The sequence below is a fragment of the Dromiciops gliroides genome, chromosome 1 (genome assembly GCF_019393635.1).
Source record: "Dromiciops gliroides isolate mDroGli1 chromosome 1, mDroGli1.pri, whole genome shotgun sequence".
Lineage (NCBI taxonomy): Eukaryota > Metazoa > Chordata > Mammalia > Microbiotheria > Microbiotheriidae > Dromiciops > Dromiciops gliroides.
The window spans coordinates 53,901,900-53,917,836 of record NC_057861.1 but is presented as its reverse complement, the minus strand read 5'-3'; the positions used below and the strand labels follow the sequence as shown (position 1 = coordinate 53,917,836).

Below are 15,937 nucleotides of genomic sequence, written 5' to 3'. Positions count from 1 at the left end.
AAATTTTGTAAGTTTTCAAAATTAGATCTCACCTATAAATTCCTAACGGTTACAACACCGTGCTTGCATTTTGGGGGAGAGAGAACTGAAATGAACCAATGCACAGATCTCCAACATGGTATTTGCATCTCCTGCATTTGTCTGGTTCGTAGATGTCACACACGAAACCTTACATCAGGAAGAAGGCTGTGCTGATCATGTATAAAGTGTTCTTGAAGTACCCAGAGTCCCTTCGCCCTGCTTTCCCTCGTTTAAAAGAAAAACTTGAGGATCCTGACCCTGGTTGGTGACATTTCTATTGTCTTTGGTGTTTTAATAATGTTCATGTTCAGTAGCAAGATGGTCTATTACATTCAAGATCTTGATGAGTCCATTTTTGTGTGAAAAATATGATAGAGATTGAACTTTTAAAAAGACCTTTTATTGGGTCTGCTGTGGTTGGGATTCTTTTTCAGGTCTGGATTTGAATAGTGAGGCCCTTTCCAATTCTAAAATTCTGTGTGGGATGGGCTAGAAAGGGGAAGGAGATGTTTGGATCACTTTTTGTAAGATGATTGAAAGGATAATTTCAAATTGAAATTGATCTGTAAATAAAGTTAAAGATAAGTTGAGATCCAAGACAATCCCAAAAGATGACTGAAGAAACATACTGTCCACCTCCAAAGAAAGAACTGATATTGATGAAACACAGACTAAAGCATGCTATTTTTCACTTTCTTTTTTTTCTTTTAATCAAGTTTTCTTGTACAAAATGACAAATATGGTAATGTTTTACATAATCATGTATGCCCCATATGATTGTTTGACATTTCAGGGAAAGACGGATAAAAATTGGAACCCAAAATTATAAATAAAAATGTCTATTTTTTTCCATAAAAGTATTTTATTATTTTCCAGTTACATTTAGAGATAGTTTGCAACATTTGTTTTTATAAGATTTCTAGTTTCAATTTTTTCTCCTTCCCTCTCTTCCCTCCCCCCTCTCCAAGACAGCAAGAAATCCAATATAGGTTATATATGTTCAATCACATTAAACATATAAAAATGTTTATTATTAAAACATTTTTTAAAAAGATATACTGAACCTACCTAGTACATGGAATCTTTGGGACTGAGCATCATCTTGGTCCCATTCTGAATCCATTCAAGCTACTACTAGTGACCAACCCCAGAACAGAAGTTAAAAAACAAAAGTAAGAAACCCTGTATTTAAGGAATTTTATCATGGAAAATAACATGTTCTTGTATAAATAAAAACAAATAAACTCAAGGTAATTTTGCATGGAAGCAACAGAAGCTTTGGGGAAAGGGGTCGTCAGAGAATGCCTCATTTCAGAGGTAGTTTTTGAGCTGAGTTTTGAAGAATACTAGGTATAATGCTGTAAAAGTAAGCTGGAGCCAGGGCGGCTAGGTGGCGCAGTGGATAGAGCACTGGCCCTGGATTCAGGAGGACCTGAGTTCAAATCCGGCCTTGGACATGTCACACTTACTAGCTGTGTGACTCTGGGCAAGTCACTTAACCCCAATTGCCCCACCCAAAAAAAAAAAAGTAAGTTGGAGCCAAGTGTTCAAGGCTTTAAGTGTCAAATGAACACTTGTATTTGATCTTAGCAGGATGAGGGAGCTCTTAGAGATTGATCAGGAGAGTGACAGGGTCAGGATTATGCTTTCGGAACATCATTTGGGCATCTTTGTGGAGGAATGGTTGGAGAAGGAAGAGATTTAAGGCAGGGACGCCAAGCAGAAACCAAGTACAGTAGTTTAGGCGAGAAGGGATGGGAACCCAAGTTAGCTTGGTCATTGCATAAGTGGACAGAAGTGTTCCACAGAAATCTGGACAGTATGTTTTTTCCACTATAAGAGAAAGAATATTTGGAGGGTGATGATGTGAACAGATAGCTAACTCATGATGACTTGCCATATGTACCCTTGCCCAAGGTACCAAAGTCGTTTTATGTAGTCCCTGCTGGAGCGGAGCCGTCCCCTAATAACAACCTTCCCTTGTATTCACAGGTGTGCAGTCTGCGGCAGTGAATGTCATCTGTGAGCTGGCCAGACGGAATCCCAAGAACTACCTGTCCCTTGCTCCACTGTTTTTTAAGTTGATGACTTCTTCCACTAATAATTGGGTCCTCATTAAGATTATCAAATTGGCAAGTGTTTCCATGCTGTGATTATAGATTTTTGTTTTCATTAGGAAAATTGTTCACGACCTAACATTTATTGAATATTTTCTTTACAAGTTTTTTTTTTTCTGGTAAAATAATTAACCATCAAAAAAAAAGGAAATGAAGTAAGCTTAAAGAACAAGGAATAAAATCTTAGATGAAAATATTAGCATCTATAAAAGTATAATCAAATGAATTAATAGCAAACATATAAACTCATTGTCCTTTTCCAAGTTCCAGGTCCTTTGACTTTTTTTTTTTTTTTGTGGGGCAATGGGGGTTAAGTGACTTGCCCAGAGTCACACAGCTAGTAAGTATCAAGTGTCTGAGTCTGGATTTGAACTCAGATCCTCCAGAATACAGGGCCTGTGCTTTATCCACTGCACCACCTAGCTACCCCCAACCTTATTATTTTTTAAAAATTTAGACAGTGTCGGGGGCAGCTAGGTGGCGCAGTGGATAAAGCACTGGCCTTGGATTCAGGAAGACCTGAGTTCAAATCCAGCCTCAGATACTTGACACTTAACTAGCTGTGTGACCCTGGGCAAGTCACTTAACCCTCATTGCCCTGCAAAAACAAAACAAAAAAAAAATTTAGACAGTATCGAAAGACTACACAGTAATATTCACAATAAATTAATCTAAAGGAGTGAGAATATCTAGAGTCAACATGCTCAGGAAGAAAATAAGCACCTGCTGCAAACTTGCCTTGCCCTTAAAAAAGAAAAGATGATCAAATATGGTCTATATCCTGCCATAAAATAATCTATTGATTTTTCCTTTTATTCAAATAGTTTGGTGCTCTTACTCCCTTAGAACCAAGGCTGGGAAAAAAACTGATTGAACCCCTCACCAACCTAATACATAGGTAAGTTGGAAGGGAAATTTTTGGATTCCTAGCCCCCAAGCAAATACGGATTTTCTTTTTCTTAAATATATCATTACATACTTGAAGCAGGCAAATACAATTACATTGTTTCATTCCACCAGTTTCTTAAGCAATGAAGAACAAATATTTATGGGTACATATCAGGTTATTTCTAGGAATACATATAGGAATTGAGCCATTCTGAAAAATTTTAAAACTAGGCAGAACACACTTTTCTTCTTAGTCTAATTTGCCTTTAAGATCCTGTCTACTCTGAGCTTCTTGGAGGGAGGGCTCCAGGGACTAGCATATTTTTGACTGTGTACATTTTAGGCAGTCAATAAATATTTAAATTGCTCAATTTCATAATAATTTGCCTTCTAAGAAGGTTCCATAATGAATTGACTTGCTTTGTTTTTATGATGTCACTGTTTTCAAAGTGATTGCCTTTTTTTTTTTTGCTTTTACTGTCATAATTCAGCCCCTTGGCTAAGTTTCTTCCTTTGAGCTGAGGGTGTGCTTAAGCTTAGAACACAGATGCTTTTTAAGTTTGAGTCTTGTTGAAGGTCACTGAGCCACAATAGGAGTACCCAGTAAAGAATGACACAATATACTAATAACCGTTGTATTGTGTGAAATTTTATAAAAGCACTTGTCTTTTGACAAACACATTTCGTTTTGATTTAGGCAGGACCGTATCTTAAACAAGGGGGTGTTGAGGGTTAGTAGGATAATGCCTTGGAATGGATACTCTCAAGGAATAGACCATAGAGTTCTTGTCCTGCAGATCTTCAGAAGAGTTTTAGTGTCCTTCCCACTTGTAAGTTTCTAAATTGCCAAAGTACACGTTAAAATAATATTGTGTTATCTGGCCTAGATAATCCAAAAATTATTTGGCTTTGGAAATAAAGTTCCACTGTCTCTGGGGTTATTTTTAGGTTTTGGGTGTTTTTTTTTTTGAGGGGCAATAAGGGTTAAATGACTTGCCCAGGGTCACACAGCTAGTAAGTGTCAAGTGTCTGAGGTTGGACTTGAACTCAGGTCCTCCTGAATCTCGGCCGGTGCTTTATCCACTGCACCACCTAGCTGCCCTCCTCCACTGTCTCTGAATCACTGACTTACTCATATGGATATTTATTATTTTTAACATGAAAATTATTGTTCTTCCTTGAACACACACTCATCAGCTCTCATGGATTTAATTATCATCTCTATGGTAATGATTCTCACATCTACATATCTTGTCCTAACCTCTCTGCTAACATCCAGTCACATCTCTAATTGCTTTTCAGACATCTCAAAATGGATGTCTTTAAACTTAACACATTCAAAACTGAACTCATCATCTTTTTCCCTAAACCTTCCTCACCTCAGACTTCCCTGTTACTGTCAAGGACAACAGCATCCTCCCAGTTCCTCAAGGTGATGTAGCAGCTGAGCCATCCTGGACTCCTCACTACCTCTCACCACTCCCACCCTTCTTCCCCATCTAATTTGTTGCCAGGGCCTGTTGATTTCACCTTTGCAATATCTCTCAACTATGCCCCTTCCCCTCTCTACTTCCACCTCTCTGGTTTCAGCCCTGACCATTTCATGTCTGAATTATTGTAATAGCCTGCTGGTGGATCTGCCTGCTTCTAAGTCTCTCCTCACTCCAGTCCCATCCTCCAGCCACCAAAGTGATTTTCCGAAAATACAGGTTCCATCATATCTCTAGCCTCCCCCCCAACACCCTCCAACCAGTAAACTTCACTGGCTTCCTCTCACCTCAGGATGAAATACAAAATGCTCTCTTTGGCATTCAAAGCTTTATAACCTAGCCCCCTCCTACCTATCCAGTCTTCTTACCTTATTCCCTACAACCACCTCTTTCATCCAGTGACCTTGGCTTCCATGAACAAGATACTCCATCTCTCTTTCCTCCTATGCTTGGAACAGTTTCCTCAGCTTCATCTACTGACCTTCCTGGCTTCCTGTAAGTCCTAACTAAAACTGCCCCTTCTACAGTCCTTCAATTCTAGTGTCTGCCCTCTGCTAATTATCTTCTATTTATCCTGGATATTTGTATCCCCGTTATATTGTAAGCCCCTCAAGGGAAGGGACTGGTTTTAGTCCCACTTTGTGTCCCTTGTGCTTAATACAGTGCATCACTAGACGATAGCTGGGAGGGGTTCACTGGAGACAGGACACGCCATCTGCATGGATGCTGCCACTGTCAGGGCTTCTGTACCTGTGGGCCTGTTTGTGGCAGTTAGTAGTTGTTGCTGATGATGAGCAGAGCATGTCCCTTCTCCACAACACATAGATGGATTGTCCCGTGGATCATGGTGGGTTCTTCAGTGTTGGTTTGTTTGATCATTTTGACCAGGTGGCTCTTCTCCATAAATAAAACGAGTGATGTTTCCCCCTAGTTTACTGTTGTTAAGATGAAAAATTTAAAGAAAGGTTTCTCTTGTTCTCAACTCACTAGACAAGATCGTATGTGTGTTCCCAAGTTTTTTCTCAGGTTGATTTACAGATCAGACAGTTTTAACCTCATTGCAAAATAAGAAAGCAGTGGTGCCAAATTGCACGTTAGCGATAAAGAGAACCTTAAAACTTACCTCGTTCCACCCCTTACTTTACAGAGAAGGGAACTGAAGTCCAGAGAGTTGGGAGGGTTTTGCCCAAGAAATAACAGTTCATGGGAAAGCTGGTCCTAGAATCTTCTTCTCCCAGCTCTCTGTCAAGTGCTATTTCCACTATATTTGAGTTACTTAAAAATGCTAATATGACTCCTATGTTAGCTGCCCTTCCTGAGTGTTAAAATAATAGGCCTGGATTGAGCAAGCAAATTGAGCTTGTTACCAGCTTGCGTAAAGGAAATGAATCTCTTTTTAGGTACTAGCTTTGAGACCGTTTTCTTGATTTTCATTAATTCCTTAGTTGCAGTACATTTGGAGACTTTTGGCAGGGGGGAAGGGCAATGAGGATTAAGTGACTTGCCCAGGGTCACACAGCTAGTAAGTGTCAAGTGTCCGAGGCTGCATTTGAATTCAGGTCCTCGTGAATCCAAGGCTAGTACTTTATCCACTGCGTCACCTAGCTGCCCTTGGAGACTTATTTTTTAAAATATCAGTGCGTTATAGTAAAGATTAAGAGTATTGATTGCTAGAGTCTGGTGCCTGCTTTGCCATTAACTAGCTTTGTAATATTAGACAAGTTAACTGTTCATTTTCCTCAACCCTAAGAAATACCAGCTTGTTTCTAAGATACCTTCTGTCTCTGAGATTGTCTTCTGATCTTATTGTTTTTTTGTATCAATAAGCTTGAACACATTTTTGGTTAACATGCAAAAGAGGTATTTGGATTGCGGACAATTTCAATTTTAACCATACTATTAGGTTTTCATAGGTAAAAAATGCTACTGTAGCAAAATACTGTCTGTATTTTCAAAATAAAGGCAAAGGCAGATGTTTGCTATGATTTGTTCAGTTATTTTTCATACTATTGATCAAATTTAGTACTTCTTCAGGAAGAATATTAAGATAGATAGTATTTATAGGTTAATCCTCTGTATTCTTCTTGTTCTGACCTCATTATAATTCATTATTTTAATGAAGTTTGAGGATTTTTAACTAGAATAATTAATTTTCATCACAATATCAAGATATAACAGTTCTCTCTGCCTCAGGTCCAGAGAGTGGGTAGAAATGGCTTGTGTCAGATGTCACATTTAATGGGGAAGCCGATCCTCCAACTCTCCTCTTCCAGATTTCTGTCAAGTACTTTTTCTACTGTGCTTTAGTTACTTTTAGATGCCTGTATGACTTATGTGTTAGACGTCTCTCCACGGTGTTGATTTTTAGGTATGATGTGCAAAATACAAAAATACAGTGTGTATTTCTCCCTTCTTACCCTATGCAGGGGTTATGTTAATATTGCTGGGGAGTTACCATGTTCTGTTAGATCCTTTTGGATCAGTGGTCAAAGGTATTTTGGGGGGGAACATAAGACTTCTTTGTGGAGAAACCAAAGCTTGTTTAGGTAAAAGATCTTAAACTTAAATAAAGAATAGGGAAAATGTGTAAATCTGATTTTTGTTTCATTAGCAAATAAACAAGTTGGTCGTATTATGGTCCAACCTTTTCCACCCTTATAGATTCTTATCCTCAAGATGATTGGTTCTTAAGCATAGTCGGTAGTGAGCTCAAAGACAGGGACAATCAATCACCAAAGTTGGGTCATGGATTTATCCTAAGAAAAAGACCGCAGTGATAGAGAGCTCTGGATTAGAAATCCAGGTTGTCATCTTTGGCAAGCCACTCCAACTCAGGACCTCAAAATTCAAGCCCCAACTGCCTTCCAGAATGTTGGCAGGGACCCCCAAGCTCATCCCTATAAGCAGGGTCATGTGAGACGATGAGCTTGGAAATTGAAAAAGGAATTGTTGCATGAATCCAAAGTGTTGTTGCTGTTATTCTTGCCAGCAGATTTTTCATACGTATAAGCTTGTGCGATTTTCCATGTGTATGGATGGCATCACAGGTTGGTGGAAATTTTGAGAAAGGACATTTGTAACTTTCCCCACTTGATAGAAACAAACACTCATTAAGAATTTGAGCACACCCGTTTGACAGAATTCTCAGTTTGCTGCTTTCTGAGCATTGTTTTCCTTGAGCTTTAGAGATGTTTAAGGCTTTTAAAGGGCATGTGGTCATTTTGTCACCTCTCTCTCTTTTCAGCACTTCTGCCATGTCTCTTCTCTATGAATGTGTGAACACAGTGATAGCAGGTGAGGATCAAAATTCACAGTTCATGCCACAGAAGAGCTCCAGTGTGCACACTTCTCTGTCAAGCACAAATCAAGGAGGACTGGGAGAACTTCTTAGCTCGCCTCTTAGTGCCTCTTCCCCCTCAGAGCCATGCTCTTGCCACAGCAAGTGAGAACAGCTGGTAGGGGAAATCTGTTTAGCCTAAGTTTGTCACAAGGTCCTGTTCATAGGCAGAGTGTGAGTGACCAGTAGTTGTGGGTGCCATAGTGAAAACCTAGAGGTCAGAGGTTAGTGTGTCAGTCTGATGACTGTACCTTCTAAGCTACAAGTCAGGGATTCCTGACTCTTCTGTGTCATTTGTTACCTCATCCTTAGTATTCATGGACTGTTCAAGCCCCTAAAACAAATTCATTTGCTTAGTTTCATTTTTAAACCCAGTCTCTAGTTTTACTACTTCATTCTATTGTTGTGATGTTAACATAGATCTCAGTACCAACATAAAGCTAGCATTTTGTCTTAATCTGATTCTCTAATTATAGAGTGGTGTTTGAAAGCACATCTGCCCATTGTCAGCTCCATAGGCTTAGGAGTAACCAGGGCTCCATTAGGGAACAAGGTTATCTTTTCAAGCAGTGTAAAAAGTAAAGGGAAACTAGTGGTTCTGGCACACACCTGGGCAGAGTTTAGCTCATTTTTTCTGCCTGCCAGTCCAGATGTTATCTGAAACTACACTCTAATTGATGAAACAGATATTGTAGTTCTGCGTCCCCATTCTAATTACATTAAATCTAATCAAATTAGTGAGAGCCCCAGAGGCCAGAAGAAGCCTTTTCATTACCATGTGCATGGATGTGACTGCACTGAACTTGAAACCATTTACCTGCTGTTACCTTACAACTTAGCAACTAAGAAAGGGCCTTGTCAGAACAAAGAGGATGAAGGCCCATTTTGAATGAGACTAAAATAAGACCTTTTTTCTGAAAGACTTTTGAAGAAAGTAAAAAGAAGCTTTGTGAGCAAGGTCTTCCCTTTAGCCCCATTCTTTGACCTGTAGATTAGACCCCAGGTTGCTGAGTATAGCTCACTGGGCTTATCCTGGGAGTGGGCTGAGAACATTTCTGCCTTCAGTTGATGAGGCCTTTTCTCGCCACGTACCTTTGAGGATTTGATTATTCTACTTTTTGGAACATGAGAAACAGCATCAGATCGTTATTATCTCTGAGAAGTAAAATTGTAACTTTTGAAAACCAGCCTTTTAAAAAAAAGTTCTGCTTTATATAGAAGATGCAAAATTGAAGTGTGCACCAACCTGGCGGGGCTAGCGATTTTGGAAGATGTGAAGTTGTTGTTACAAACCGGTCAGTTCTAACAAATCCCAAACTTAGAAGTGAAGATAAAGGCGGGCCATCTTAGGGACTGACCGTGCTTCTGGGTCACTGCCTCCATAATTCATAGTATGGCCTATCCTGGTACCTGGGATTAATGTGTTTGTATTCAGCAGATCTTCATTAAGTACCTACCAGCTGTGCCCAGAGCAGTGCTGGGAAGATTAAACAGTTTGGTGAAGAGGGGAATCTTGCCTTCATAAAATGAATAGACCAGCAGGAAGATAAAACAGGGACAAAGATAACTAATGTTAGCTGCAGTGTTATAATATCCGGCTTATAATGCCCGTTCTTTTACATGATGACCCGAACCATATTACCATGCCTTTTTCTTAGCATAATTAGACTAAGAATATGAGTGCCTTAAAAATGATCTCATTTGCCACAGAGGGCAGATGCAGTTTTTGAGTGTACACAGTGAAATCACATACCCAGTCTTTATTCCTATCACTATGTCCTACCTATAAAGAATACCCTAAAAAACCATTTCCCATATTGTTCCATGGAACCCTAGATATATTATAAATAGGGATTCTGTGAAAAATTTCAATGACAGTAATATTGTCCCCTCTAAAATAAGTATTAAATTATTGGAAGACACTCGTAATTATGGAAAAAGCCATGAGCTTGACGTTGGAGAAGCTGGCTTCAAATCCTGACTCTTCCCTCTTTTGGTGACTTTAGACAAATAACCTGGCCTCCCTGGGCTTCAGTTTCCTCATGTGTAAAACTGAGGGAGTTCGACTTGATAAGCTCTAATGCCCCTTTCCCCTCAAAATTCTGTGCTCTATCTAGCTATCAAAAATACCTATGTTTTCTGTACGAAAATGAATGAATGGAACAATCTCTCTCCCCCAGCCCCCAGCCTGCTTTGGGCAGAAGAGCACCAGATTCTAGCCTTGGCTCACTAGCCCCAACCTCATCTGCTCCATTCAACATACTGTGGGATAGTTCCACTCTGGGCAGGGGCAAAAACTTCTAGAAAGGGGTGAAAGCATGCCATGAGAGGATGAAAAATCTTGTTTATTCTTCTTTCCCTCCTGCCCCCAAGTTTTAGCCACTTTTCCACAACTGCTGTGAAAAGACAAAGGTCAGGCTAGACTTTACCCAGTATACTTTCAAAACAACACCTTTTATTATAAATCTGAATCATCCAGTACTCTTTTGGAAGGCATCCCATACTTCCAGAATCCTTCAGCATTTCCAGATCCTATTTTCATCTTAGAAGGTTAAAAGTGTTTCCTCATCACTTTGATTTAGAACGCGCTTTCTTTGTGGTCTAGAGAGGAAGTGAGTGAGCCATGGGTATTTATCATAGTCATGAACAAGACATAGGAAATAGGCATAACATAACACTCTAATTTTGGACTTTTACATAAATATACCTCCACTGAAATTCAATTTCTCTTAATGTTGTTAAGATAACTCCGGGGTCTTAAAGGGTATACCAGCTGAGCAGATGGTGGCAAGTTCTCTTAAAGGCCTCACATAAGGGACCAGTGACTTAATGTCTAGCCACATTCAGAGAGTCTCATCAACAGATTGTTTGAAGGGTGGTGAATTTTTCAGGCCACAGCCAGTGAATCACAGAATCTCTACCAAGTCATAAAAGAATGATGCACCATACATTGGTGCAGAGAGAGCCCACACTCATTATAGGTCTTTGAAGTAAAGTAAGAAAATAGAGCTAGTTCTTAATTATTTGTTTAAATCAGAGGTTGCAGTGGTGTATAAAACAACACAGACTCTACTAGGTGTTTCTGTTGGTATTTTTCAAAGTGTCATATTTACCTTCTTAATTATATTTGATTTACATTACTATGAAAATCACAATGTATTTATAACATGGTGATAAGGAACAATTTAGAAATTTCTTAAGGCACAAGGAAGCTAATTTATTTCCCCCCCCCACTTACTAGTATTTTATTTTTTCTAATTACATGTAAAAATAGTTTTCAACATTAATTTTTTAATCATAAAAGTATTTTATTATTTTCTAGTTACATGTAAAGATAGTTTTCCACATTTGTTTTTATAAGATTTCTAGTTTCAAATTTTTCTCCCTCCCTCCCCCCTCCCCAACACAGCAAGCAATCTGATATAGGTTATATATAATTTATCTTTTTAAAATTTGCCACAGATAATTGAAAATGGATTGTGCTAAGGGGTCTTTGATACTAATGGTTTTGCATATTGGTAGACTTATGAAGAAGCAAACATGAGGTTCAAGTTAGATGCATTTCTGCTATTTGTATTTTTTGAGATTTGGTTCTTGGTTTGTTTGAGCTGAAAGTTTAACTGATACTCTTTGTTTCAGTTTTGATTTCTCTGTCTTCTGGAATGCCCAATCACAGTGCCAGCATCCAGGTATGGTCATTTCTGTCTTTGCATCTGGGTTCTAATTGAAGAAATTGGATGGATACAGAGTAGTAGATTGTCCATAGAAAGATACCCTATTATCAGCTAGCTCATTGTTTTCTGGTTTGTGAGACATGGTGGAGTGAACAAAATTAGCTGAAGTTAAAACAGTTGACCGTGGGGAAGATTTGGGTTGGTTCTAAGAGCTCTTGGGCTGTGATGTACAAATTCAGCTATCCTAGGAATTGTATGTTCACCTGTCTCTGTAGGAACCCTTTTTTCTCTAGTGATTATCTCTGCTGTTGTCTAGGAGCACAGACATGGCTAGAGAGAAAGGGAAACTTTCTTTTTTCTACCTGCAGTGGAGAGGAACGAAGTGCTAGAGAGAGTGAAGGGCTGAGAAGTGGACAGTCAATTTTTAGGATTTCTGAGTTGACTTATTATCTTGTTAAAAATTACAGCCCTCTAATGTTAGAAGCTATAATGAATGACTTGAGTTTTTCTTTTCAGCTTTGTGTTCAGAAATTAAGAATATTAATAGAAGATTCAGACCAAAACTGTAAGTTACTCCCCTTTCCCCTTCTCTCTAATTCTCCCTTCATGGCCTTATTTCTTTATTTATGCCACATTTTTTTCTTTGTATATAACCTTTATGTGACCAGTTTGAGATGCTTTCCAGAATCAGGTAATGGGTGGCTTTTTAAGACAATGCCTGGTCCATTTTACGGAAGAAATGACAGCTTGCTGATAGTTGAGGTTGAATTAAATTCATTTATTGAATAGTAGTAGCTCTGAAAGGAAATCCAAAGGAAGCTCTATTTGGACAGAAGATGATAAAGAAATTTCAAGATGAGAGCCAACACAGGATAATATTTATGCCTTGTAGAAACATGTTTTTATTCTAAGCCTTAATGAATATGGAAAAATCATAAAAATAATTACTGGAAACACAGTTTTAATAAATTAGGTGGAACAACAGATGGCATTCCTCATTATTTTCCTAAGCAGTGTAAAATATCCTTCATCCATATTTGCACACATATTTTTCCCTTTAAAAATAATCTTTCGGGGCAGCTAGGTGGCGCAGTGGATAAAGCACTGGCCTTGGATTCAGGAGTACTGGAGTTCAAATCCAGCCTCAGACACTTGACACTTGACTAGCTGTGTGACCCTGGGCAAGTCACTTAACCCTCATTGCCCTGCAAAAATTTAAAAAACAAAACAAAACAAAACCAAAACAAAAATAATCTTTCTGCTAAGAAGGCACATCTCTTTTGTAGCAGTGAGTGCATACACTCAGTATTAAGGACTTCTGGAAACTAGATGTAATAAATGTTCACTTTAAGCCAAATCTTTCTGAATAAATTATCAGAGATTAGAAACAAGGATTGCTTTCCTCCCTTATGCCCTTATCTTCTCTCCCCCCCACCCCAAGATATTATTATTTGGGGGGGGTTGGTTTGCTTGTTTTGGGGCAATGAGGGTTAAGTGACTTGCCCAGGGTCACACCAGCTGGTAAGTGTTAAGTGGCTGAGGCTGGATTTGAACTTAGGTCCTCTTGAATCTAGGACCAGTGCTTTATCCACTGCGCCACCTAGCTGCCCCCCTCCCCCCCACAAGATACTATTATTGCAAAGAATTGACTGCCAAATTTTTTAAAGTTTGCTTAACGTCTAATATTTGCAAGATAGTCTGCCAGATGGGACAGCTAGGTGGCACAGTGGATAGAACATTGGGCCTAGAGTCAGGAAGAACTGAATTCAAATGTAGCCTCAGACATTTACTAGTTGTGTGACCCTGGGTAAGTTCCTTAACCTCATTTGCCTTGGTTTCCTCATCTGTAAAATGAGCTAGAGAAGGAAATGGCAAAATACTCCAGTATCTTTGCTAAGAAAACCCCAAAGGGTTCTTGAAGAGTCAGATATGACTGAAAACAACTAAATACCAATAGCAACTCTGTCAGATATTGTATGGGGTATAATCTGCAAGACCTGGTCCCTAGTTGGAGAGAGAAGGCACAAATATATACAAAGTTACTAACTGCCTAGTTAAAATTGCAGGTTAAGACAATAAAATATCACAAGAGAATGAGAATACTGCCTCTTAGATTGCACAGACATTAATTGCTGTAGTAGTTTGGAGGTAGGAAAATCAGTTGGAAGGTCAGGAAAGATTTTCCAGATTTCTGAGACGTAAAGACTAAATGATTCTGAGGTTTAAAGGTTCTCTAAGACTTCATTTCTATTTTCCTACAAAATTTCCAGAAGTCTTAACCTTATTAAGTGAATGAGTCAGGGTGATTCCCTGTGACACGGTTCTCCTGGGATTTCATTCTTCACATACCAGTCTACCATTTTAAATACATCTCCTGTATAATCCTGGGAAAAGGCTTCCTCTAAGCAAATTTATGCCACCTGGGCCACTGATAACTATAGGATTTAGAACTGGGGTCAACAGCCTGGTTTATGCAACCCAATATTTTTTCTCAACCAGGACCATATGAGACATGTCAGTGTTCTTCCCTGATATCAACCTCAACAGTTAAATATATCCTAGCTTCTCTGAGCCTTTTAAGGGTCTTTTATTCATGTAGTTGTACAGATTCTTTCTGCTTTCATTTTTATTTCCTGTTAGGACCACCTCTTGGAATGATGAGTTTCCCAACTATCACACTTGTTATTGATGTTGTTCTTTTTATTCTCAACTCACCTGCTCAGGGTTCAAAGGATGTGTTGTGTTCATGGTTCTGGTCCAGAGTACCCCGTATCTTGCAGTAGAGGATTGGGTGATTAAGTTTGTTTGCCATTCATAATTTTATGGATTTCATTTCTGTTCGATTTTAGATTGTCTTTCCACATTTGAGTATACCAGTCTTTTAGTCAGTATAAAACAAAAATAAATCTACCTTCTATCTACTGTCTTGAAGTATAAATACTTTAAATTATATATAATCAGAGTTCTAAAATATGATCTTTCCTTCCTCAGCATTTTATTGATACCTTGCTTTCACACATCTCTTATAAAGTACTTCCATGGATCTGTGCCCTCATTGATGTCTGTACTCTTTTTTTTTTTTTTTTTTTTTTTTTTTGGTGAGGCAATTGGGGTTAAGTGACTTGCCCAGGGTCACACAGCTAGTAAGTGTCAAGTGTCTGAGACCGGATTTGAACTCAAGTCCTCCTGACTCCAGGGCCGGTGCTCTATCCACTGTGCCACCTAGCTGCCCCTCTGTACTCTTTTGAATGGTAGTTTACAGTCAGTCAGTCTGAGCCATCTGGCCTGGGAGAATTATGTCCGTGCTTTCCAATAAATCCTTTGCAAGGAATCTACCCAGTGGGCCAGCAGGATGGGGGAATGTTCCTCTAGGCCTCTTCACATGATATAGGTACTTTTTCAGCATTTGGGTGGTATCTGTTAGCCCTTGTGCTCTCTGTATGACCAGTCTGCCTCCCTTTGCAATGACTACATCTTTGTTGATGTCCTGAGTATGTTTCTTTTTGTATGCCATTCATTGTTGGTGTTATGATCTGGCTTTTCTATGCTAGACTAAAAAAGAGTAAGCATAGTGGGATCTCTACATCTTTGTCAGTTGTAGAGTTGGATATAAAAATGTAAACTCTTGTTCGAGAAAGCCTTTTCCCTCCTGTTTTTATCAAAGATATCTTGTTTATGTAGATAATTTGTATAAGGATTTTATAAGAGAGAAGAAAAGTAGTTATTGAATTCCTCTATGTTGTTTTTTTTGAGGCAATTGGGGTTAAGTGACTTGCCTAGGGTCACACAGCTAGTAAGTGTTAAGTGTCTGAGGCTGGATTTGAACTAAGGTCCTCCTGACTCTAGGGCCAGTGCTCTATCCACTGTGCCACCTAGCTGCCCCTCTTCCCATTTTTAAAGTACCATTTTTATTCCTCTTGCAATACTTTGGGGACTATGATGTTAAAGTCCAAATAGGATTAACTGAATTTTTGGCAAAAAATTATATAAAAAACAAATTTGACAGATCTTTTTCCATTTTTTTTTCTCTTATCCGCCTTCTGCTTTAATCCTGAAATCTTTTTTCTGATATTTTGGCTTACTTGAGTCTTTGCCAAGCTTTCCACAAGCTTGTTTTTCCTTTAGCATTGCTTGCTTTTTTATGAGGCAGCATTACTCATCTTTTATCCATCTCCTCAATGGGATTGTGCAAATGAGGTTATGTTCTAAATTACTGTTGGCATTAGTTGCCATACTGTGCACTCTACTTGGCAAGGTGATCAAATGCCTATCAGATGAGGCAGTTTTTATGTTTTTTCATTCTCCTTGTTGTGGTATTTGCATTACGTTAGTTAAACTTCATAGGAAATGGTTATAGTTTGTGCCAGTGTCTGTTCCCTTAGTCGTTTCTTGTTTTCAGTATTAGCATAT

The 15,937-nt window shown here is 38.8% G+C and overlaps 1 protein-coding gene across 2 annotated transcripts in view; it reads left to right on the top strand.

Moving 5' to 3' along the window:
- The window catches only part of AP3D1 (adaptor related protein complex 3 subunit delta 1), a 154,844-nt gene that overhangs the window by 69,223 nt on the left and 69,684 nt on the right, over positions 1-15,937 (top strand). For both annotated transcript variants that reach the window (XM_044003260.1, XM_044003266.1), the window contains exons 6-11: positions 153-282; positions 2,014-2,153; positions 2,963-3,036; positions 7,761-7,810; positions 11,493-11,542; positions 12,044-12,092. In XM_044003260.1, the coding sequence (XP_043859195.1) occupies positions 153-282; positions 2,014-2,153; positions 2,963-3,036; positions 7,761-7,810; positions 11,493-11,542; positions 12,044-12,092 (493 nt within the window). The remainder of the gene's footprint in view (positions 1-152; positions 283-2,013; positions 2,154-2,962; positions 3,037-7,760; positions 7,811-11,492; positions 11,543-12,043; positions 12,093-15,937) is intronic.